Below are 24634 nucleotides of genomic sequence, written 5' to 3' on the forward strand. Positions count from 1 at the left end.
ACATTTTACTTTTCGGCTGTTTTGTCAATATCCATACTGAGAATGCCGAAAGTTTCAATTCGTCGTATCTTTGTAAATGTTGAACGGAATTGGTCCGATACAATATTTTAGTTTTTAATGGATTAATAATCAACTATCCCAGGGGCGGATCCGGGGAGGGGAGGGGGGTATAAACAAGTTTTTTTTTAAATTTCACCAAAATCGGATCAAAATTGTGACGTCTAGAGGGTCCACAACTTTGATATACTATATTTTTACACTATGTGTGTACGAGGGGCGTCCATTTTGTCCCGCAGTTTTGGTCCAATTTTCACGAAATTCCTGCTCCACCGACATTACGGTGTAACAGTGATATATTCGAATGCTTTTTTTTAAAATATATTTCTAGTTTCATCAAATTCGGATGAGAATTGTGGACGGACAGTGGTGAGGACAATAATATGTCGGTGTATAAAAATGTGCTAACGCTATTATGCTTTTGAATTGCCGAGTTCAATTTTGTGTCACTCAAACGCAACACCGTCAATATGGTACATCCAGGATTGACAAGCGAGCCTCCACTCCTCCCATCTAAAGCTGTCTATACAGGTCAAGCCTCTTTGGGATAGGCGTGAATTTGGATAGTAATGCTGTTCCATCTACCCGAACTGTGGTAACATCGATTTCGCAGGCCCTACCGCAACATGGGTTATATTAAAGGGAAAGTATCTGAATTTTGTTTTTAATATATTCTATTTTATAACAAATAATAATAATACAATATAACAATTATCCATCCACAATATAAAATATATATATATATAACAATGTATACAGCATAGTTACATTCACTCATTTCAAATAAAATGATAACGATAGTGACTCTAAGCTATTCTATAAAGTACATGACTCAAATTAAATTTCTCAAGGTAAAACCGCACAAGACTTTTGCAACTGAATAAAATGAAAATATAAATTAAAATATTGGATATAAATTTAATGTTGGTATCGAATTGATAATACATAAAACCAAACCAAATCTACTTCTGATTCAAAAATCATTTTTGGTAAGAAAAAAGGGGGCGGTTTTTTGTTTATATTAGATAAGTAATCCACAACACAGTCCACTCTGTGCGGCAGCAGCATCTTCTGCTACAATATTATAAATGCAAATTCCATCTTCAGTCATTGATAGGGTGACCCACCATAAACAATATCTCCAAATATTTCGACAATTACACCACAATATTTATATATACACCAAGCCTTAAATCAGTTTTCCACATTTATGGTCACTAAATAAACGGCCACGTTGTACTTAATAAGCTATGGCCATTTAACCATCCATAAATAATACACTGAAAGATGGTTACGAGTGTCGACCATAATATCCGGGCCTTTGCGAGTAAAAAATAGGTTACGTGCCCGTGTTTTGAAATTACTCTCGCTTAACCAGTCTACCGACCATTCTACGTCTGATTGACAGGCTGGGATAATCAAGACTACTATTTTACGAAACATGACAGAAAGCTGGAACAATAAATTGAATTTAGAAACACGCACGTTAGGCAACTCAACATTGTTTTAAGAACCTTGTAAAAGTAAAATTAAACTACTGCTAGTATCACGTTCTCCGCCTAATGCAAGTGTTTTAGAGATATTATTTGTACTAAACCAAAAGATGCCGCTCCTAACGGTACAGTTAATGATAAAGCAATTTAAAAAATAAAATGAAGGTAATTTCTAAAACTGCTGTAATAGCCAAACAGCTAAATATAACTGCTATTCAGGATCGTCAACAATAAATTTTTTATGGCTGTAGAAGTTGATAGTTGATAATTATTGCACGTGCGATGGCTATTTAGTCTCATAGACTCTAGCACTGATTATTATCATACTGGTGTGGCTAAGTGGGTAAGACGCTGGCTCGCTAGCCTGGAGGTCAGGAGTTCGATCCCTGCATTGGCCGAGAAAGTTTATTCAGATTTTCTGGCGTGGTTCCTCCTTTTCAGTGATGCAGGACGGAGGGCCTGACAAGGACAGCTGTCTAGTCCTTTGGACGATACGAAAAACCGAGGTCCCGTGTATACATTGGAATGCACGTAAATGATCCCTTGGCAGTTGGAATTCGATATAAAAGTAGGCGATAGTGCCGCTGCCCGGCCAAAATTTCCCTCATAGCACACTGTATGGCGTATGCCCGTCTTCATTAGCCCAGATAGGAGCAGAACAGTAGGATGTTAAACCCCATTTCATTTCATTTCATTTATCATACTGCGTAGTTAGCGAGAAATCACTTCGAGACAAGTCACTGAAAGCGTGCACATTCACAGTGTCGAGTTCAACTTTCTGTAGGGGAAAATTTTCATTGCGCGGGTCACCCTATCATTGAAGGATATTGTTAGGCCAATGGGCATGTGGGTCAAGTTACTCACCCCCAAACTGTGAGTGATTGGTATATAAAACGCCATGAAGATAGCATTGCGTTGTCAGGCAACGAGCATACGCCCACCAGCGGCTTTTTGAGGAGTAGTTTCTAGTTAACACAGGGGGTATAAATAGCTATGGAGTATGGACTAATGGCTAAGTCTAAATATCGAAAGGGATCCACTGTATTAGCCCAACAATTAAAGTGGAGATTTTTATTTATAAATCTCAAAACTCTGACCTGTGGGGAGTTTAAAATGTTGAGACAGTTTCTACTTAGGACTAATCAAAGAATCCTAGCAAGTTTAAAAAAGGCAATCTCAAAATCCCTCATGCTTCTGTTGACAGGACCAATAACTTTGCAAGACTACTTCGACAGAGTTCTTCCTAAAGGCGAGCTGAAGAACCCCAGCAAGTAGCTATATAAAAATAACTGAGTATTAACAAATATCCTACTGGGTTTGGCGTGACGATAATATACTTCAACTTGAAATGTGAGTATATAAAAATAACTGAGAATTTAAAAAGAAAAAGAACTGGAGGGATTTGTTTAAAGGTAAGGCACCTGCACAAATTTTTTTCAAGTTTAGAAAAAAGATGGATAATTTTGAAAAAAATCAAAGCAATGTCTAAGATATGTTAGACATTCAGTAATTATTTCAAACAATTATCACACAGCCTTACCAATAACATTTGAACACAGAGGGAGAGAGCTGGAAAATTCTATAAAATAAAAATATGAAGGAGACATTTGAAGAAGACTATGAAATGGCAATACACTGTAAAAAATGCATCTTAATTTTCAATGAGACATGAGTGGTCCCTTCCACACATGTTATACATTTACGTGAGCAGCTAAAATATGTAAACAGTTTGTAAAATAAGGGCACTTCTCGCCTAAGCTCGTGCAATATATACATGTACTTATGACTGATGAAAAGCTCTAAGAGAATGGCAGATTCTCATTCTAACAAGTATTTTGTACTGACCATTGTTAGCACGAATCTGTGTCATTGCCATAAAAAATTATAAAATAAATTGGAATTTAAAACAAACAATATCCATAAGTAACATAGATATAACAGCAGCAACAAATAACTGACAGATAATTATCGCGACATATTGGTTTGTCACTTATAACCCTATGGTTGTACAATATATACTGAGATCCATTGAAAACGCACCACTTTTATAAATGGGTGATTGTAGATCCCATTTGAGAGACACTGGGTATGAAATGTAGCTTTTAAAAGCTAGGTACATTACAATGCACCATTGTGTTAATTCAAGAAAACATGAGTGCCAGCTATGCAACAAAAGATGGAGAAGAGTCACACAATAGCCATTCATAGCCTGATGGAACTAGACTCACATGTTACCAACTTTGACTTTTGTACCTTGTGCCTATGTTTGATAGTAAAATAATGTTGTTATATTTCCCCCTTAGTTTGTTTTTTACCCCATGTGCCTATGTTTCACTGTAAGGTAAAGTTGCTAAGGCCCCTGTGGGATGTTGATTTCTCTTAAGAACTTCCAGTATAATCAGTGATGTGTTTTCATTGCGCCTCAATATATATAGAGGTTTAGTAGCCTAGAGACAATTGTCAGTATTTTAGCAGAATTAACATCAATTAATTAATCAACAACAAAACTACACAGTACTGTAGCTCTATAACAAAGGAAGACAATAAATATTTGTAACAAAATTTTGATAAATATAAAACAAAAACTACAATGCAATGAACTAACTAACATCAACATATAATACAGTATTTGACCGATTAAAGCACACATACTCTTATAAATATACAAAGGTGAAAAAAAATTATCAAAATACTGAAACGATTTGATTTTAAGTTGAATTCAGAATTTTAATACTTTTAAATCATGATCCTAAATATCATTTAATGTAGTTGACCTGCAGGGGGATGCATTAATGAAATGGAATGGAGTTGAACGTCCAACTATTCTACATTGACTGGGCTAATGAAAACGGACATACACCGCCATACCTTGTGCTATCAGGAAAATTTTGTCCCAACAGCGGCATTATTTTGAATTCCAACTTTCAAGGGTTCTTGAAATAGACTTTAAACAATAGCTGTAATCGGATTAAAATAGGATGTTGATTGCGTTCAGTTTATTCTGTTCGTCACTTTATGAACATCTAACAAAATGTTCTCAAGATAGGTTGCCAGACAAAACACATATGCTCACAACAGTGAACATTTACAGGACACTGATATAAATTTCATACAGATCGAATGATAACTTTTGTCATAAGAGCATTCAAAAGTTCAACAAGGGCCATAACTCTACAAGTAATTAATGAAACTTGTTGAAATTAAATAGGCTTCTCCATCTAACAAATATAAATAATAGGATTTTTCGTTTTAATGATCTAAATAATGCATATAAATTTCATACAGATCGGAAGATAACTTTTTTTGATAGAGCATTCACAAGGTTCAACAAAGTGAAACAAGGACCATAACTCTAGAAATTATACACGGAAATTGTTGAAATTTAAAAATTTCTTCATTTTACTAATTCTAAATAATGCAAGTAAGTTTGATATAGATCGGACAATAAGTTTTGACATTAGTGCGTTCACAAGGTTCAACAAAGTGAAACCATTGCTGTAACTCTAGATTAACAGAAATTGCTGAAATTCAATAGGATTCTTCGTTTTACTAATTTAAATAATGCTCGTAAATATAATACAGATCAAATGATAACTTTAGTTGTTAGAGCGTTCACTAGTTTCTACAAAGTGTAACAAATACCTTAACTCCAGAAGTAATCAACAGAAATTGTTGAAATTAAATACGCTTCTTTGTCTAACTAATGTAAACAACATCTATAAATTTCGAAATGACCAGATAATAAATGTACTCTGTAGAGTGTTCACAAGAAGTTGTGGACAATGGAAGGATGGACTAACCGACAATCGGACGGACAGACAGATGCAATGGCAATATGAGGCCACATTTCCATATAGGGTGTATAAAAGGTGTTTTTTTTTAGATCATTCATAAACTGACCAATTACAATCTGTACTTTACTGAATGTAGCCCTATAAAAAAAATATCTTGAAACCAAGGTGAATTGGAGAAAAAAAAAGTATAGTGGTAAGAATTGTTGGTATAATTGCTTTGTGCTATTATTCAAAGCACAATTTATTATGAGATTGTGGGCACATTAATGGGTCAAACACAGTAAAATTTGATACAATACCTAATCAATTTGGTACAAATATAACAATCATATAAATAAAAACAGTATCAAGCGGTTGCCATGCAAGATATGCCCACATTTTGCAAGAGATGGACAGAGAACAAGCTAAAAAAGCGATTTTTCGTACAATCAGGTGCCCATAATCTAAGATGTTACGATCCGACATGCAACAATATCAAAAGAAACCAAGTTGTTTGGGATATAAACATATATTTTAAGTTTAATCAAAATCAGATAAAAGTTGTGACATCTCGAGGTTCCATTATTGGTATTACATACTTTTACATTATTAGTGTAGGAGGAGCGGCCATATTTTCAGGCAGTTTTGGTCTGATTTTCACGAAAATTCATACTAAACCATCATTAGGGTGTAACGGTTATATATTTTGCAGGTTTTTAAAACATATATAAAAATTGTGACCTCTAGAGGGACCACAAGCTAAAAACACGATTTTTCATACAATCAGGTTATGATCCGATATGCGCGAATTTCGAAAGGAACCATGATCTTTGGGTTATAACCATGAATTTCAAGTTTCATCAAAATCAGATCAAAATTTGGACCTCTAGATGGTCCACAACCTTGATATACAAGATGTTTACAGTATTTGCGTATGAGGGCCAGTCAGTTTGTCCTACAATAATCCATTATGTTATGGTCCGGTATGTGTGAATTCTAAAATGTACCAAGATCTTTGGGAAATAAACATTTTCTTCAGTTTCATCAAAATCGGTTAAAAATTGTGACCTCTAGAAGGTCCACAACCTTGGTATTACATACTTTTACACTATTTGCATACTAGGAGTTGCTATTTTGTCAGGCAATTTCGGTCTGATTTTCATGCAATTCGAACTTAACCACCATTTGGGTGTAACAGTGATATATTTGAACGTTTTTTAAAATCTGATAAAAATTGGGACCTGATTAAAACACAGATCCTATTTTGTTTCGTTTTTTATAGTATAACCGTCATTTGGGTGTAACAGTGATATATTTGAACGTTTTTTAAAATCGGATAAAAATTGGGACCTGATTAAAACACAGATCCTATTTTGTTTCGTTTTTTATAGTATAAAATTTTATTTTACTTGTCTTTACTACACTAAGATCTGAAAGAGTTGTTATATTACTGGCGTTTTGGTTAAGTAAGGGATAAGTCTGTTACAGCGACTTCTTGGCGTGCCATGCATGGAACTGTGGGTAAACCACTAGAAACGCCAATGCTAATTGATTTATCAATGTCAGACATCATAGGGTCAAAAGCCGCTCGTACGACCCCTGACCCGACCTTCAAGTACCACCGGTCAAATTTTCATGTAGTGTAGGCCATTGAAAGTATAAAAAAACGAAATGAAATATAGATCTGTATTTTAATCAGATTGGATCTCGAGAGGCACCACAAGCTAAAAACATGATTTTGCGTACAATCAGGGGCAATAATCCAGGAAGTTACGGTCCAATATGCACGAATATCGAAAGGAACCAAGATCTTTGGGTTACAAATATACATTTCAAGTTTCATCAAAATCGGATAACAAACAGTTACCATGCAAGATACGCCACATTTTGCAAGAGCAAATGTTAAAAATAAAAAGAAGCAATTTTTGTTACAATCATGGGCCATAATCCATGAAGTTGGTGTCCGATACGAGCAAGTATCGAAAGGAACCCAGATCTTGGGGATATAAACATGAATTTTAAGTTTTATCAAAATTGGATAAAAATTGTGACCTGTAATGTCTCCACAAACAAAATGTGGACAGACGTCTAGACAGACAGGGGCGACAACAATATACGTCCACATGAAAATGTAGGCGTATGATAACAGTTGATATGAAAACACAATGGCTTACAATAATATACACAAAATCAGGCTATAACCAGTACAATTATTACCCTTTAATAACTAAGTGGCCTTTAAAATGTGTCAATCAATTTGGAAGGCAGAAAATACCATTATTCAATTAAATATATTCTAAAATTACTTCAAAAAGTAAAGGATATAATTCAATTATCATGTTTACTGTTAAAATATATTTACTGAGCAAAAACCAGAAAAAAAATAGTTGTATTGTAGAACAGATTTTCAGATTGCAACTCACATAACCATGTTTAGCTGACAAAATTATTAAACAAGATAACTGGGCTTCAGTATTTCATAACACTATTGGGAACCATATTACTGACATGATACCGAGGCAAGAGCAGAGCAATATTTATGATATAGAAGTCTAATAAAGCAATGGGATAATGTTAGCCTTGTGTTATAGTGATCTAGTAGTTTGTTCAAGATGATTGTAACTATATAGAAGATGATGGGACTCTAGGATTTATTTTTAGCTTGGAATTATATAAAATGACCGACATGCTACGGACTAAAATATGTAAATATATTAGTGACACATGGTACAGGCCATTACCAAAAACCTCTGGTTCAGAATAATCATCTTCTGGTTATTAGCACTTCATAAGCACTACAAAATATAACTTAATTCCATAAATTATTAATTTCCAATGGTCAATATGGAACGAGTTTCATTTCTGGCTAAATGATCATATTGTAGAACTTAACAGTCTACTTTGATGGTATCACAAAACTTACAAAAATATGTTATATTGAAAAATAAAATATGGTACTGTAATGAATGAAGACTTAAAAACAATGAAATGAAATTATATCTTTGTTCTAATACATACTAATATTTAAAAATCTATACATTCTGTTTTAACTACACTTAAATAAATATGTTCTTAAAGGTATGTATTTCTACTACTGGATGATATATAATTAATTATGGTCCATTATTAGTAGATATTAAAGATTTTTGTTCAATAATTATGTGGGCTTGCTAAAGCATTAAAAAAAGAAATCAAGGACTGTTAAAATATAAAAGTCAATAATCCATTAAAAATAATACTCATGTTGGTTCACCTAAGATGGTCCACCTATTTCTATTTTGTGAGAATAGATAGATAATAAATGGCTATAGAATCAAATATTAAAAAAACTTGCTAGAAGCCTCTGTTCAAATCCTATATTATATTAATTCTTTATGATGTCACTGGAGGAATCAAACTAGCAATAATTGCTAATTTGATCAATTTACTCACAATTTTGTCATTTGCCATATTTGATGGTATTGATGACATCAATGTCATAATCTTCAATTATGGTGGCCCTTAAATGGAACCCCTAAATAAATTTCTGAAAGTTGATCCAAGTGGCCGTCATCATTATCCATCTTTTGTTAGAATATAGAAATTGATGTAACATCTCCTTCAAAGCTATATATTTTTGTTTCTTGATGATATATGTTGGTCCATGATATTACAGCTTTGGTATTGCTCAATGAAATTAAGCAATCAAGCATTTGGAAGACGAAAAAATTATAATTAAAGTACTTGTAAATGATGCAAGCATGGAAAGCATCCTAAAATTGATTTGGAAGTTGTCTAGACCATAAAAAGCAAGCATCAACCTAAGTTGAGTTCAATTATTTATGAATAAAATTTAATGCAGTACTAAAGGAATAAGATGACAAAATAAAATCAATTTTCATTTTCTTTATCATCACAAACCATTCCGATGCTTAAATTCTTAAACTTATGAGGCTGACTTTTTTTGTTGAACTTTGCTAACTCTCGGGTCATGTGTAATTCATCTAAGGGTAAACCTGAAGCCCATGGTAATTGTGCTGCCATTCCAACTTGTGTTATTTTATTGAAAGTTTCATCTCTGTTCATAAGGCCACCAAACATAAATGACTGTAAAAGTAATAAGAGATTAAAATAATAAAGTTGATCTGATGAGTCATTTCGAAAAGTGAATTATCAAAATCAAGCGGTAAAATGTTTGTTCTGAAATATTATGTGGAAGTCAGATTGTTTACTGATTTTACTTTCATTTTTTGCTCAAACTGTATTCAGTTACAAGTACCAACTTCACAAATTTAAGATTAAATGATGTTTTCTTTTTAGTGGTGGTTTTATTAATACTTTCCAAGTTCCAATGTTAAAATGGCTAAACACCTGGATTTTAAATTATGATGCTGATCCACCTTTGTAGAACATTTATATCCATAGATAAAGCCAGTATTAAGACATAACCAATTTTGTGTTCCAATTAGTAAATCAGCGGACCCCAGCTATTAATAGGCCTAGCACTTCAGCTCCACCTAATTCTATACTCTATTTTGATCAAAATCAAAGTGATTTAGCTCCTTTAAGTATTACTTGTTGGTAATTAAAGGGTTAAATTAAGTTTTCTGCAATAATTAATTATCTTAGTAATCATAAATAAACAAATTTAATTTTCTTTGCAATCATTTAATAGAAATACATCTAGTTGCCTTGCTGAAAATTATATAGAAGCTGTCATATTAAAGCCTATTTAAACCATAGCAGTATTTTCTGAAAGCATGGTTACTGACGTATAAACAACAATATTCCATGCCAACACTAAAACAATTAGTATTATGGGTCACAGTAATCCAAATGATTTACATAACCATTCCTAAGACAAACTCCAGGAAAATATTTTGATTATCAAGTGGATAAATATCATTCCATCATGCAGACACATGTATTTAACCATTCAGTTTAATACAGAGAAAAATGTTGACGATGTGATCAGTCAATGTCCCAATAACAGCACATAAAGTTGTACGTATCTCTTTATCCTTATTCCAATCCAAATCTTGTCTGATTACGGCAGTAAATACTGAAAGTGGGAAAAGTTCAATGCCTGGATAACCCAGGTAACTTGACCAACTCTTTGTCAATTTTTGTTTAAGTCTAGGGCTTAATGAATTCATAGGGTAAGAAGATATCATTTTCATTGCACTGTCTGACAGTAGTAAAATATTTCAAAGTCGACAAATTTGACAATCAACTTGATAGTTTAAACAATCAGTTCCATAAAACAATAAATAGTTTGTGCACAAAATAAACTTTCAAGCATGCAGTCTAGAGGATATTTTATATAGCACCATAAAGCATATTAAGCTAATACATAGGTCGATTAATTGAAACCATAAAATGTCATATCTGAAATCACTGGAGATACTTGACAGATTTTGAATCCAGAATTTTCCAAATTTACACAGTTCTACAGTCGCTAATGACAAATGTGGTGTGAGTATAATTATCTATTCAGCTATGGTGATATGCGGAGATGATCTTAAGCAATTGTCACCATTTAAGGAATTGAGATAATTTAATATCAGGATGTTCCATTGTGTATCCCTATAAATGAAGATGCTTCATAGGTTTAAAAATTTCAAAGTCAAGCATGCATTGAAATTCAAATCAGTGTGCCAGAATAACTGTCATTGAAATAGAGTGGAACACCATGACAACCTAAACAATAAATAAATGCAATTTTTTGTTAAAAAAGTTTGAAGGTTCCCAAATCCCCAATAAAATGATATAGACAACAATTTCGGACAGATGGAAGTAAAAATCTTTAAGGCTAGCAATTATAAGGTTTCAATTACAAGGGTGTAATAACGCTTCAAATAATTGATGCAGGGATAATAAATCTGCGATTTTCGATAGGATTCATGTCTATTATATAACTATAGGTAGTAAAATGGTAATAACTCTTACAATAATTGATGCATGGATAATAACTCTGCGAATAACTGAATTTCGATAGGGTTTATGTCTATATAACTATAGGTAGTACATGGGTAATAACTCTTACAATAATTGATACAGGGATAATAACTCTGTGAATAACTGAAGCATCACACTGATTTAAAAAATGGTTCATGTCTGAATAAGACCACAAAGTTATAAAGTTTGAAAACACAAAGAGAGAGAGAGAGAGAGAGAGAGAGAGAGAGAGAGAGTTCAATGTCTTGACACAACTAGGTCAATTTTATTTCAATAAATCCGGAAGATCAGGAGAAAACCTACGAGCTTGGAAAGGCCGCCCTACTCCTTGTCACATACAAGTGTGAGATCGAAACCATGATACTTGACTAAATGACAGACTTTGACCTGTAGAGCGATTGTAAGGAGTTGGACGAACCCACTGGAGCAACAACACTACATAACAACATTAAAAACCCATCATATGTTTTTTGCCTTTTGACAATTAGATGGATTTGCAATGGCAAATACTGTAAGCATTTGAGCACACATCTAGATAAAATTGAACAATTGGCCATAAAGCTCTTCAAGCTTAGGATATGGTCACTAAACGAAGCATGCCATTTAAGTAAATAATATTATACCAAAGGTTAGTGTCTGGTGTTTTAAATCTGCTGAGAGGGATCAACAGACCACGATAAACTGGCTTTACGTCCAGTCGTGATGATACTATCAAAAGCTTCATCGCGATTTAAGATTGCACCAAAAACATAATGCTGAAGTAAAAAAACAAACAATGCTGAAGTAAAAACAGACAAGAGATTTTTAAAACAAAAATTAATCAAAAGCTTTACTCTGGTTGGTTACTGTGATAAGATGTCTTCTGTAGAAAGTGAGACTGTGGTAGTTGTGATGAAGACCAGGTCATGGCTGTGATTAAGTCAAGGTCGAGGTCATAAATTGACATCACTGGGAGGCAGTTTTATTGAGAATCTGCCCTACAGGGATGACATGCCCTGATCTGCTACTAAAAAACCCAATTGGAAATAAACCATTGTGTAATTCTTGCTGGTATTCATGACATATAATTTTGTATTTTTTCCCCCATGAATATATGTTTCTTAGAATAATAATAGTTTATCACAAAGATAATCAGGAATAACCTTATGGATTAGAATTTACTTGTAAAAAAGATTCCAAATCAAAGATACTGCACTGATACTTATTGGAAGCCAGTCCAATATCGCAATGTCTATCAATTATCTTGAATAAAAAGCAAACACAATGACCTTAACCTGATGTCAAAATATTTATTCAAAGTCCAACAGACACATCCAGCAAATATTGAGTAATAAGACAGAAGGTGGGTTAACCACATGAAAAAAACCCCCAAAAAACAAACATAATGGTAACTGGTACCATTATCTTCATAAAATTGTGAGCCTACCATGCATGCCTCTGTTTGACATACAACTGCAGTCATGTTAGAGAGAGAGAGAGAGAGAGAGTTTAACGTCCACTCAACACAAACTACTAGGTCATTTCTAGACTAACATATGGTTTAATTTTATTTCAATAATTCACTTGCACAGGTGACTTTAGCAGTGGGAGGAACCGGAGGACCTAGAGAAAACCAAAGGAATTGGACAGGGACCCTACCCCTTGTCATGTACATCCTGGGAATCGAAACCACACCAGTTGACACAGTGATAGACTTCATGATATAACGTGCATGCACTAACCAATCCCCCATTCGACCCAAACCAGGTCACTTCGAGAGTATCACATGGTACAATTTATATTTTAATAATTTGCTTGCACATAGAGGACATGGTTGGGCAGATGACATTACTCCTTGTCACATACCAGCTTAGGATCAAAACCATGCCATTTGACTTAATGACAGATCTCATACATTAGACTACTTGGGTTTGAGTCATTGACATCTAATTAACTAGTACAGAAATAGTTTACCTTGTCAGAATTAGTAACAGTAACTTCTATAGCCATACCACCACCAGGTAACCATGAATATGGTTTAGCCTTGAATATAAAAGACGCAAAACTGTGAGTTTCTTATATAATATATAGAAAACAGGACGATCAATATTATTCTTTCTAAGCACAAATTAAGCCTTTTCTATTTCTAACCAAATATAAAGACAGAAATTTCAATCAAACCTTGGCTTGATAGTGTTTTGGTGTAGATGGTACTGATCAAGTCGCTATAAACTCAATTAGAGAATTCATAATTTTACACTATCAGAACTAAATGCATACATGTAAGGCAATCTGTACATTTCATTTTATGTCAACAGTGGTTGCCATGCAACATACGTCCACATTTTGCAAGAGATGGACAGGGAACAAGGGAAATCTCTCATTGTTTCAATGCTTCACATATCAAATTTGGGTAAGTTTTGATGTGCACCAAAATCTTCATACATATTTCATATTTTGTGTAAAAAGCAGGGCTATAACTCTACACGTGTTTCAAGTTTCATCTAAATTGCCCCTAGAGGGTCCACAAACTTTGCATAAAAGGCAGGGGACATAACCCAGCACAGACTGTCCAATTCTTAACATGTATTGGACAAATACTGTGGCCTCTAGAGGATTCACAAACTTGATATTACAGTTTTGGTCGGATTATCACAAAATTCAAACTCAATCATACTTATGGTCTAATGGCAATATGTTTGAACGGTTTTTAAAACCAAGTAAAAATTGTGATCTCTAGAGAGTCCACAAGGTAAAAACGTGATTTTTTGTCAAATCAGGGGCCATAAGCCGGGAAGTTACAGTCCGATATACGCCAATATCAACAGGAACCGAGATCTTTGGGATATAAACATATATTTCAAGTTTCATTTAAATTGGATAAAAATGGTGACTTTAGAGGGTCCACAACCTTGGTATTACAAGCTTTTAAACTATTTGCATACGGGGAGCGGCCATTTTGTCTGGCAGATTCAGTCAGATTTTCACGCAATTGAACTCAACCATGGTGGTTGGTTTTTAAAATCAAATAACCAGCCGTTGCCAGGCAAGATACGCCCACATTTTGCAAGGGATGGATAGTAAACAAGCTAAAAACAAAAGCTTTTTTTTTGTACAATCAGGGGCCATAATCCAGAAAGGTATGGTCTGAAATGCCCAGTTTTTGTCAAATTTTCACAGAATTTGAACTCGACCATCATTAGAGTGTGATATGGTGGTATATTCAAACAGTTTTGAAAATCGGATAAAAGTTGTGACCTCTTTAGAGGGACCACAAGCTAAGACCACGATTGATGTGCACGAATATCGAAAGGAACCAAGATCTTTGGCTTATGAACATGTGTATCAAGTTTCATATAAATCTGATAAAAACTGTGACCTCTATAGCGTCCACAAGCTAGAAACGTGACTTTCATACAATCAGAGGCCATAATCCATGAAGTTATGGTCCGACACATGCCTATATCGAAAGGAAATGAGATCTTTCAGAGATAAACCTATATTTCAAGATTCGTCAAAATCTACTAACAAACTGTACGAAAGCCAAGAACATTTTGTTACCGTTTCTATTCAAAATGTCAACCAGCAGCTACCAGGCAGGATACGCCCACATTTTGAAGAGATGGATAGAGAACAAGCTAAACAAAAAGTGATTTTTCAAACAATAAAGGGCCATAATTCAGGAAGTTACAATCCAATATGCGCGAATATCGACAGGAACCACAACCTTGAAATACCATATATTTACACTATTTGCGTACGAGGGGTGCCTATTCTGTCCGGTAACAGTGATATATTCAAACGTTTTTTTTTTTAAATCGGATTTTTCGTACAAACAAGGGTCGTAATTCAAGAAATAATGACCCGATATGCACAACTTTCGAAAGGAGCCAAGATCTTTGGGTTATAAACATGTATTTCAAGTTTCATCAAAATCGGATCAAAATTATGACCTCTAGTGGGTCCACCAACCTTGATACACAATATATTTACACTATTTGCATACATGGGCGGCCATTTAATCTGGCAGTTTTAGTCTGCCATCATTAGGGTGTAACGGTGATATATTCAAACGTTTTTTTAAATCGGATAAAAATTGTTACCTCCATTATTATTTGTACAATAAGGGGCAATAATTCAGAAAGTTACGATCCGACATGCGCAAATATCGAAACGAATCAAGATCTTTGGGTTATAAACATGCATTTAAAGTTTCATCAAAATCAAATGAAAATTGTGACCTTTAGAGTGTCCACAAACTAAAAACCTAAAAACATGATTTTTCGTACAATCAGGGGCCATAATCCATGAAGTTAGGATCCAATATATGCCAGTATCGAATGGAACCGAGATCTTTGAGAGAAATATACCTATATTTTAAACTTCGTCAAAATCGAATAAAAATTGTGACCTGTAGAGTGTCCACAAACTGACATCCGGACGGACAGAAGCGACGACAATATACGTCTACATGAAAATGTGGGCATATAAAAAACTACCAATCAAGGCCTGCATACATTATACTTGTAAAGTAGTTGAATTTTGTAAGTGTAAATATGGTTTAATTAAATTAAGTTTTATACCTTTTCAAGACCACTGATATTTGCCAGAGGAATTACAATGTTCTTTGGTGAAGGAGTTTTACTTCTTTCAAAGCATAAAAAACTGTAAATAGAATATATATGAGGAATTTGATTAGAAATGAAATGAAATGAAATGGGGTTTAATGTTCTACTGTTCTGTTCCTATCTGGGCTAATGAAGACGGGCATACGCCATACAGTGTGCTATGAGGGAAATTTTGCCCGGGCAGCGGCACTATCGCCCACTGTTATATCGAATTCCAATTGCCAGGGGATCTTTTACGTGCATTCCAATATATACACTGGACCTCGGTTTTCCGTCTCATCCGAAGGACTAGACAGCTGTCCTTGTCAGAGAATTTGATTAGAAAGTCAGTTCAAAGTACATAGATGACAATACACTATTTACAGTCCCTACTGTCCAAGTTCATCCAATCACTCAGATTATAGCTGTAGAAGATTTCAGAATTTTAATGTAGGTCTTCATGATGGGACAATGAACAATTTAAGCGAATATTTAAAACTTTTTTATTAAAAGGTGTAAATATGCATCAAATATGCATCAACGGCACGGCACTGCCCTTTATCAAAAAAAAAAATCCAAAATTCAGTCAATATCCAGACATTCCCCAAAGAACTATTTTAAAGTAGTTATCAACCATTACTAGAATTCCATGTGCAGTACTAGCTGTTCAATTTTTGTCAAATTTGCATGATAGGATGTACACACCTTCTCGTTAAATATAATTTACCACTTTTAAAAGCTGAAGCTAAAGATTTTTCTCTGTTTATTAAAGTACACATTCTTCCACCCTGCCAGCCTTAAAGAGAAGTCAAAATTTATTAAATAGACTATCTGATTTTAATTCAATGTAAATATACAATGACTTATTAACATTTGTACACCAGAACTTGTCTAGGTTTTCTTTAGGTTCAATCTAAATGACAATTTAAAAATCTGTCTTTTAAAAGAAAATCAATTATTTTCATTAGAATGTTAAAAACCATTTGTCTCTTTCTAGTATGCTAAGTTTCACCGAGAAATGTAATTTATCTGAACTGCATTCTGCATATAATGGCCGGACAGAACAAGTTCTGGCTGACTAATAATCTTCTTTGGACAAAACATACAACAAATAAGAGTTATCTCTCAAATTACCTAAAACAAAATAAACAATTTTTTATTTGTAATTTTTACTATCAATCCATGGTCTTGAATGATTAGCATCTGTCTGAAATTAAGTTTGGATGGTTAAAATTTCCCTCTTTCGACAATTCAAAAACGCCATTTTTCTTCACAAACTCTTGACATCAGCTTATTCTTGTTAGCTCCCGTGATGTTCCACCCGATGTGAAAGGCTATAACTTGAAAACCTTTTAACTTATACTTTGGCAATGTCATTATTTCCACCTCTTGGTCCTTTTAGTACATACAGTGTCCTCACCCCACCCATTATTACAATTCCCTACTTACCAGGTAATGGTGATTCTGAATTAGGTAAAGAGAAAAGTTGACAAAAAGCCTTATCATCACTTGATGTATATTCATCTGTAACTTCCTCTGAATCTGGAACCTCACCATGTTTTAAAATATACTGAAATATATGTGAAATTGAATATTTAACTATATCAATGACAGAATAAATTATGTGCACCTGAAAACTATATCACTTTGGTTGGGACATGTTATATTTTATCTTTAATAGAATCTGGACCCATGAGTATAGGCAGGCATCCCACGACCTGATCCTAATCCCAACACTTGGATCAATGACTGACCCTATGGTCTACTATGCACACATTAGACCACTCACTCTGCCACTACTTTCGGACACCCAGATCCTTCTAGTCTGCACCATACGGTGGTTTGGGCCAGTTGTCTACATCTGATAATATTTTGCAGGCTAATCAATCACATAAAAAAAAAAAACTCCAGGTTACGCATCAGCAATGAAACATTTAAGCTAAATAGATCTCATCATTAAAGCATATTATAACAAACATAGATCGTGGCAATGAATTAGGATTAATAACCAGCAGTTGCAAGACAGGATACACCCACATTTTGCAAGAGATGGATAGAGAACAAGCAAAAAAAGCTAATTTTTGTACAATCAGGGGCCATAATCCAGACAGTTAAGATCCGATATGCACAAATATCAAAAGGAACCACGATCTGTGAAGTATAAACATACATTTCAAGTTTGATCAAAATCAGATAAAAATTGTGACTTCTACTTCTAGAGTGTCCACAACCTTGGTATTACCATGGACTGTATATAGATGGACAGGCAACGAGTCCCTTTGGTTGGTTTCTCTGCGCTTGCACGAGACACGACGAGATCTCAATGTCAACAGCAAATCGAGCGATGTGATTTTTGACATTGCGGGATTTTATACAGAATTTCTCTAACTCCTCCTTAGAATTTACAGTATTCTTATAGTTACATGGTACTTTTTCAACCTGATAAGTATTCCTATCCGGTAGTGACGAATTTCTCCAGTTTAGAACTTTGAAATTTCCAAATGCAGCAGTTGAAAATTGTGAAATGATTGATTTCAACATTTTTGTAGCTTTTGTAAGCATTTTGGTTTTGCTTAATTCCCGCATGTATGAAGGATTTTAAAATTATGAAAATAAAGTTCAGGTATAATACCGTCCGGAATAATGATTAATTGTGCAGAAGTAAAAATTAAAAGAGTGTTTTAGTAGGTTTGTTTTTAACGAAAACTCAACATGTTTTTTGTTTCGGATTCACAGTTTAGTTTCAATTTTTCCCGAAATTTGAATTCAACCTTCATTATTGAGGAATGGTGATATATTGGGCCATAATTCAGGAAGTTAAAGTCTGATATGCGTGAATATCGAAAGGAACCAAGTTCTTTGGGTTATACAAATGCATTTCAAGTTTCGTCAAAATTGGATGAGGATTGTGACATCTAGAGAGTTCACAACCTTCATATACCATATTTTTACACTATTTGCAAACGAGGGGTGTCCATTTTGTCCGGCAGTTTTTTAAATCGGATAATAATTGTGACTTCAAGAGGGACCACAAGTTTAAGACACAAATTTACGTACTATCAGGGGCCATAATTCAGGAACTTACGATCCGATATGCGCGAATATTGACAGGAACCAAGATTTTTTGGGAGATAGACCTATATTTCATTTTTAACCAAAATCGGATAAAAATTGAGATGTGTAGAGTGTCCACAAACAAATTGTGTACGGATGTCCGGGCAGACAGGGGCATAGGCATAATACATCCACATGAAAATGTGGGTGTATAAAAACCATATTATATCCTTGAAGAGATAAGTTTTACAATAAAAACACTTAGGAGTGTTTGATGTTGAATAGGTAGTGCAATAATAGATGCAAACAGGCAATGAATGCAAAACATAAAAGACAATCTAACCAATGACCTAGATATGCTCAAATATTGACAATCAATCCAGACTAATATGATAGAGACTACTAGGTCAAAAGGAATATGAAAACTGTGCCTGCAGTATGGCCAGTAATACAAAACTAACCAACAGCATCCATGATTTAAAGTCAGGTACAAGAACTCCCAAGAAATGCTTGAACTCCATTACCCCGATAATAATCCTTTTTAACATGTTTTTAAAGCCTTTAGCTACTATTGTAACATGGACGGGAAATCTTCCTTTGTTCTTTTCGTTGAATGAGCAGATTGTTTTCCCTCTAGTAGATTGGGTGGAGCTTAACCGTGCAATAACTAAACATGATCAATGTTATTGCACACTTTTGCTGGTTTACGCTAGTTTTAGTAGAAATCATATAAAGAAGTGGGGTGGGTTTTCTGTGCAATAACAACAATCATGTTGAGCAGGTGTCAATGTTACAAGTCATATATAGCTTGCTTCATTCGTTAACAGGTTTAATGCCTCGGCCTCTGGCCTCTGGTTAAACGTGTTAACTCATGAAAACAATATACAACTACATTAACATGAATGTGTATCAAACCAACAGATGGATAGGCTAACAAAAACATTAAATGACATTAACATATGGGCGTAAATAAATTAAAAACAATTAACCTAAACTTATTAAATAAAAGAATAGTCTAGTCTTTAGTTAACTTACCCTGTCAATTTCCAACTTCATATGTTTCTTTTCATATTGAGCGTCTGTTGGTAATGATAACCACATTTGATGAGTTGTATCATATTTCTTTTTAATACGAGGAAACTTGTTATAAATATTGTCAATAATAAATAACTTAATACCAATCAAAAGACCTTAAAAAGATTGAAATAGAAATTATAAACAATCGAATTAGAATCAGATGTTCAAAACTTTATTTTCGTTTTCTCTATTTCATATATTACTCATTATTTTCTCATTGTGTCGGTTCTTTTTTGTGTACTATAAACAGCCTATGAAAATGCGACTGTTCCATTCACTCTTTATGACATCGTCCATTGATCGATTTATAAATTCACTGAAGTTTTGTGTATGATAGAATCGACGTCAGGTGACTGAACAGACGTCATTCTCAATATATTTAATATCTTATATAGTGGAGAAAATCTGAACCATAAAGTATAATTCTATTTAGATTGAATTATAATTGGTCCGGTAAAACCAAGAAAGAAATTACGAAGGTAAGAAAAGGGCTCAGCGAAGTACTTTCGTAATCTTTATTTGGTTGTTTGGTCTCCATATGATATACGTACAAAACTCTTCAAGACTACGTCACAAGGGGAATATACTGTTTGAAAGGGTTTGATCTTTTCAAGGGAATAGCATTTGAGTAGAAAACCAATGTGAAATTTTGGACACAAAGAGCAAACATTTAGGCACAATACAGATTACTATGTTGGATCAATGATTTGCAATACCAAAATAAATAAAAAACCTCTCTTACATGTCTATCTTGAACAGATTTTTGTCTCTCGAAGACCAAAACCTTTTTATGGTCTAATATATATTACCTATTATATGTAAAAGATCAGTTCCTGGGAATATGCATGTTGATATGAAGCCAGTCAGTATCACTAAAAACAGCTGATTCGAGGCATCTGGTTGTCTCCATGTCAGCAAACTAGAAATTACAAATTTGACAATAACATATTCTCAAAATGAACATAGCAAACTCAATAGTAGCATTCTCAAATGAAAATATCCATAACAAATTTTAATACCCTCTGTCATTTAGTAAATATTTTTATCGTTAGATAATGTGTTTTGGTTAATATATACTTTCAAATAACTAACTGCCATAAATAAACAATTATTGTTACATTAAGATCCAGCACAAAATGTCTCCACTTTCACTACAACAAATATTGGACTGGATAAAAGAACATTATTTGTTCATACAGAAACTGGTTGTTCACAAATACATTTAACACAATTAAGCTAATGAAGACGAGCAAACGCTAGCAGCGGAGCTATGACCAACTTGATTTGAATTCAAACTGTCAAGGATTCTTTTACATGCACACCAATGTGTACACAGGATCGTTTTTTTTTTTAACCCATCCAAACGAATGGTAAAATTTCAAATGCTTTATCATAAAATTAATAAAATAAAAGTAGCCTACAACATATTTGAGTCACTCAAAAAAGAAAATCCCCATAAGAGTTGTGTGCATGTATATTCAGCACAGAATATGATTATATACCTTTTGATCTTTTCAAGTCCATCTGCAGCTTGACCCAGAGTATTCTAAATAATAAAAGACAATATTTCATAATTCTATATTTTAAATTACGAGCAATGGACACTTATAGGGAGATAGATGGGGCTGAACGTCCACTCGACACAAACTAGGTCACCTCGGGACTAACATATGGTTCAATCTTATTTCAATAAATAGCTTGTAGAGGTCTTTAGAAGTGGGAGGAAACCGGAGGACCCAGAGAAAATCCATGAGGTTGGACAGACGACCCTCCCTACTCCTTTTCATATACAAACGGGGAATCGAAACCACACTTGACACAATGACAGACCCGATGATTTAACGTGAACATGTTAAATCAATCGGACACGCAAACCCCCCAGGACATTTATAACATTGTGTTATAAAACTGTTTGTAAAATCATATCAAGAACATCCATCTCAGTAGATAGGTAAACCATGCGGTATGTGATATCGGAGGTTCCGAAAAGAGTAAATACATTCCATGTCTTGTACCTAACAGTTATTAAAACAAAGAAAGAAAGAAATGTGAGAGTTGTCCAATCTCCTTGTGCCAAGTTAATATTATAACGCATTGATATATAATTATATATTGCTACCCTGCCAAAAGAATATTATCAATTTACGGACATATTGTCTGCTTTTTGAAGTTAGACAATGCAATTTATTCAACAGTCTAGTTTAATCTAAATCGGTTGTTTTCAATGGAAATTTCTATTTAGAATTTGAAATTCTGATAGTGTGCAATAAAACCGACAATTGCATTTAAAATCTAAATAGTGACACAGATAAAAATGTACCCTGGTTATCGTTTAATCTTGCGTATTTAGACCTTACTTTTTTCACATTCATTCAATATCAAATCTTCATTTGAATATTCGTGAAAAATGTCTAAAATTCCCCCCCCTCCCTAATTTGTACTTGTGTCAAGTTTAAAGCTTACCATTTAATTCTGATAATAAAGAATGTGGGTTCGGGACTAAATCTTATGAAATTGCATAGCCGTCATTGCAAAAGTTCTTAAAGATACATTATGGGAGATTAGACAAAGAGCTGGCAGTTCTCAATATATAGTTAAAAACTAAATAATGTAAAGGGATTTGCTGAAAATTTCAGTCAAATTGATCCACTCTGAACCGAGAATTTAGCGATTTTATTTTGGGTCTAGCTTCAATCATCCTTACTAAAGTCGGTACGATAAAGTACATAGTCTCGATTATCCATATCTTGATTTAACAATGAATGAGCTTAGAGCAGCACTATGAGTTCGAAATGAACGAAACTAGTCGCTTCATGACAGAAATCTGGGACGGCTACTCGCCACTCATAGATTTCTAATTTTCTGATAACAAGTGTCAAATTTACAAGCAAGCACTTAATTTACCAACTACTGTTTAAAACAAACGTCCCAATTAATTATTATACATTAATATTCATTGAGGTTATTTATTTTTTAACAGTGGTCGCGAAATTAAACGATACTCAGGTTACAGGGTATTACGATAAGAGTTATGCCTCTTTATTTTCAGTAAATTGTCCAACAAGAAAAATTTTGAAATAGCACTCCTGCATTGTAACATTTGCAAAGTTCTACTAAATCTTAGATGTCCACGTTTCAAATAGGTAAATGAAGGAATGAATTACTTTACACCAAGAAGATGATAGTTGTCCAACTCAAAGACAATTGAATCTATATATTCTGATTAGAAAGAACAATGACCTACCTGAACTTTAGTAGCAACTTCAATAACCAGGTTCAGTTTATCTGATATCCCTAAACTTTCCTCTGGGTCCTGAAAATGACATATATTATGACAAACATTTTATTGTAAAATCAATTAATGTGTTAAATGCTATCTCTACTAACCAGTCACATTAATTTCAATACTCATTTCCATTCTGTAACAGAAGACAAGTGAGTTTGAGTAGGTTCACAACCAAATCATCTATATTTTGTTAACCCGTTAAGTGTGTAGTTTTTAAAACGTTAACTACCCCCTATTGTGTAATTAATTTGACGAAAAATGTCATTTTTGGACCTTTTATTCCTGAATACAAATGATAGTAGTCTGAAACCATATTAAAACTAACGGTAAATAGAGTTGTCTCCCTTCAATTAGATTTCCTCGACCAGGCGTAATATAACGTCCTACACATGCTGCGATCGTATGTTCGAAGAATAGGTTGGGGAATATACCTCCAAGGTGTTATATTACGCCCTTCACACAGTGAGTGGCAGTTGTCTAGGACATTATATAACGCCCTACGCATTTAACGGGTTAAACAAAACATCCCTCAAAACAATAAACTGACCAACAATTATTATTCAGTTGATAAGCTTACACAAATATTTGAATACTTAAATTTGACTAACAGTTGTTATTGGGTATCAATTACAGATAATAGTATTTGATGTTTTTGTTTGTTATGACACATTTACGGATATTAATATAATAAAATCATCCAATCTGAAAAAAAACCCAGAGACATAGACTTAACTCCTGACTCCCGAGTGTTCATTCCACGAAGTTTGCAAACGCCGTTTGGCGTTAAGCGCAAGCTCTTTCTCGTCACATGGCTTCTCGTTCACTTTACCACCAAGAATTATCCTTGCTTCTTTTAAATTTCTATGCCTCTTGACGAATTGTTTATACCGATACTTTGATTTTCCAAAGGAATCATTGATTTTCTGATTGCAATAAATTTTAATAATGCAGAAATATAAATAATGCCAACTATATAGAGAGTACCGGTAGACTGATTATCGTTCAGCGTTGGAAGTGTCATGGCGGTTCTTTATCGCTATTTGACTAAATCAATGGATACTTTTTGACATAGTACTTATGTTTTATGATTCAATTCAGTATTCTTTTACTGTAAAATGCATTTTCAAGAAAAACATATGCTTGAATGAGAAAACACGAGTTTGTAAGGGTAAATGAATAACATCCAATCGTACTCGTGACTATAAAAAAAACATGCACGGCCAAACACAAATATTTATTATGTTTTGTTTTTTTTTGCTTTTTTTTGTTCCTACTTCATATGTAAATATTTGTAATCTAAATAAAATATCATTATTAATATTTTGGAAATTAGAATTTGTACTTTACAACAACAACATAGACCAATTTGTT

The 24634-nt window shown here is 33.8% G+C and overlaps 1 protein-coding gene across 2 annotated transcripts in view; it reads right to left on the reverse strand.

The window, feature by feature from the left end:
• Positions 1-8449: 8449 nt before the first annotated feature.
• Positions 8450-24634, reverse strand: part of LOC126827982 (GRAM domain-containing protein 4) — a 35300-nt gene continuing 19115 nt past the window's right edge. Inside the window, exons 11-20 of one of the 2 annotated variants that reach the window (XM_056102199.1) lie at positions 23222-23290; positions 21480-21523; positions 20787-20896; positions 19936-20090; positions 17296-17416; positions 16552-16642; positions 15823-15904; positions 13214-13282; positions 11884-12015; positions 9287-9409 (exon numbers count right to left, since the gene is read on the reverse strand). In XM_056102199.1, the coding sequence (XP_055958174.1) occupies positions 11905-12015; positions 13214-13282; positions 15823-15904; positions 16552-16642; positions 17296-17416; positions 19936-20090; positions 20787-20896; positions 21480-21523; positions 23222-23290 (852 nt within the window). In that variant the 3' untranslated portion in view covers positions 9287-9409; positions 11884-11904. Of the gene's footprint in view, positions 9410-11883; positions 12016-13213; positions 13283-15822; positions 15905-16551; positions 16643-17295; positions 17417-19935; positions 20091-20786; positions 20897-21479; positions 21524-23221; positions 23291-24634 lie in introns of both variants that reach the window. The other variant, XM_056102198.1, reaches the window with a different exon arrangement.

This window comes from Patella vulgata, chromosome 7 (genome assembly GCF_932274485.2).
Source record: "Patella vulgata chromosome 7, xgPatVulg1.2, whole genome shotgun sequence".
Classification (NCBI taxonomy): Eukaryota; Metazoa; Mollusca; class Gastropoda; family Patellidae; genus Patella; species Patella vulgata.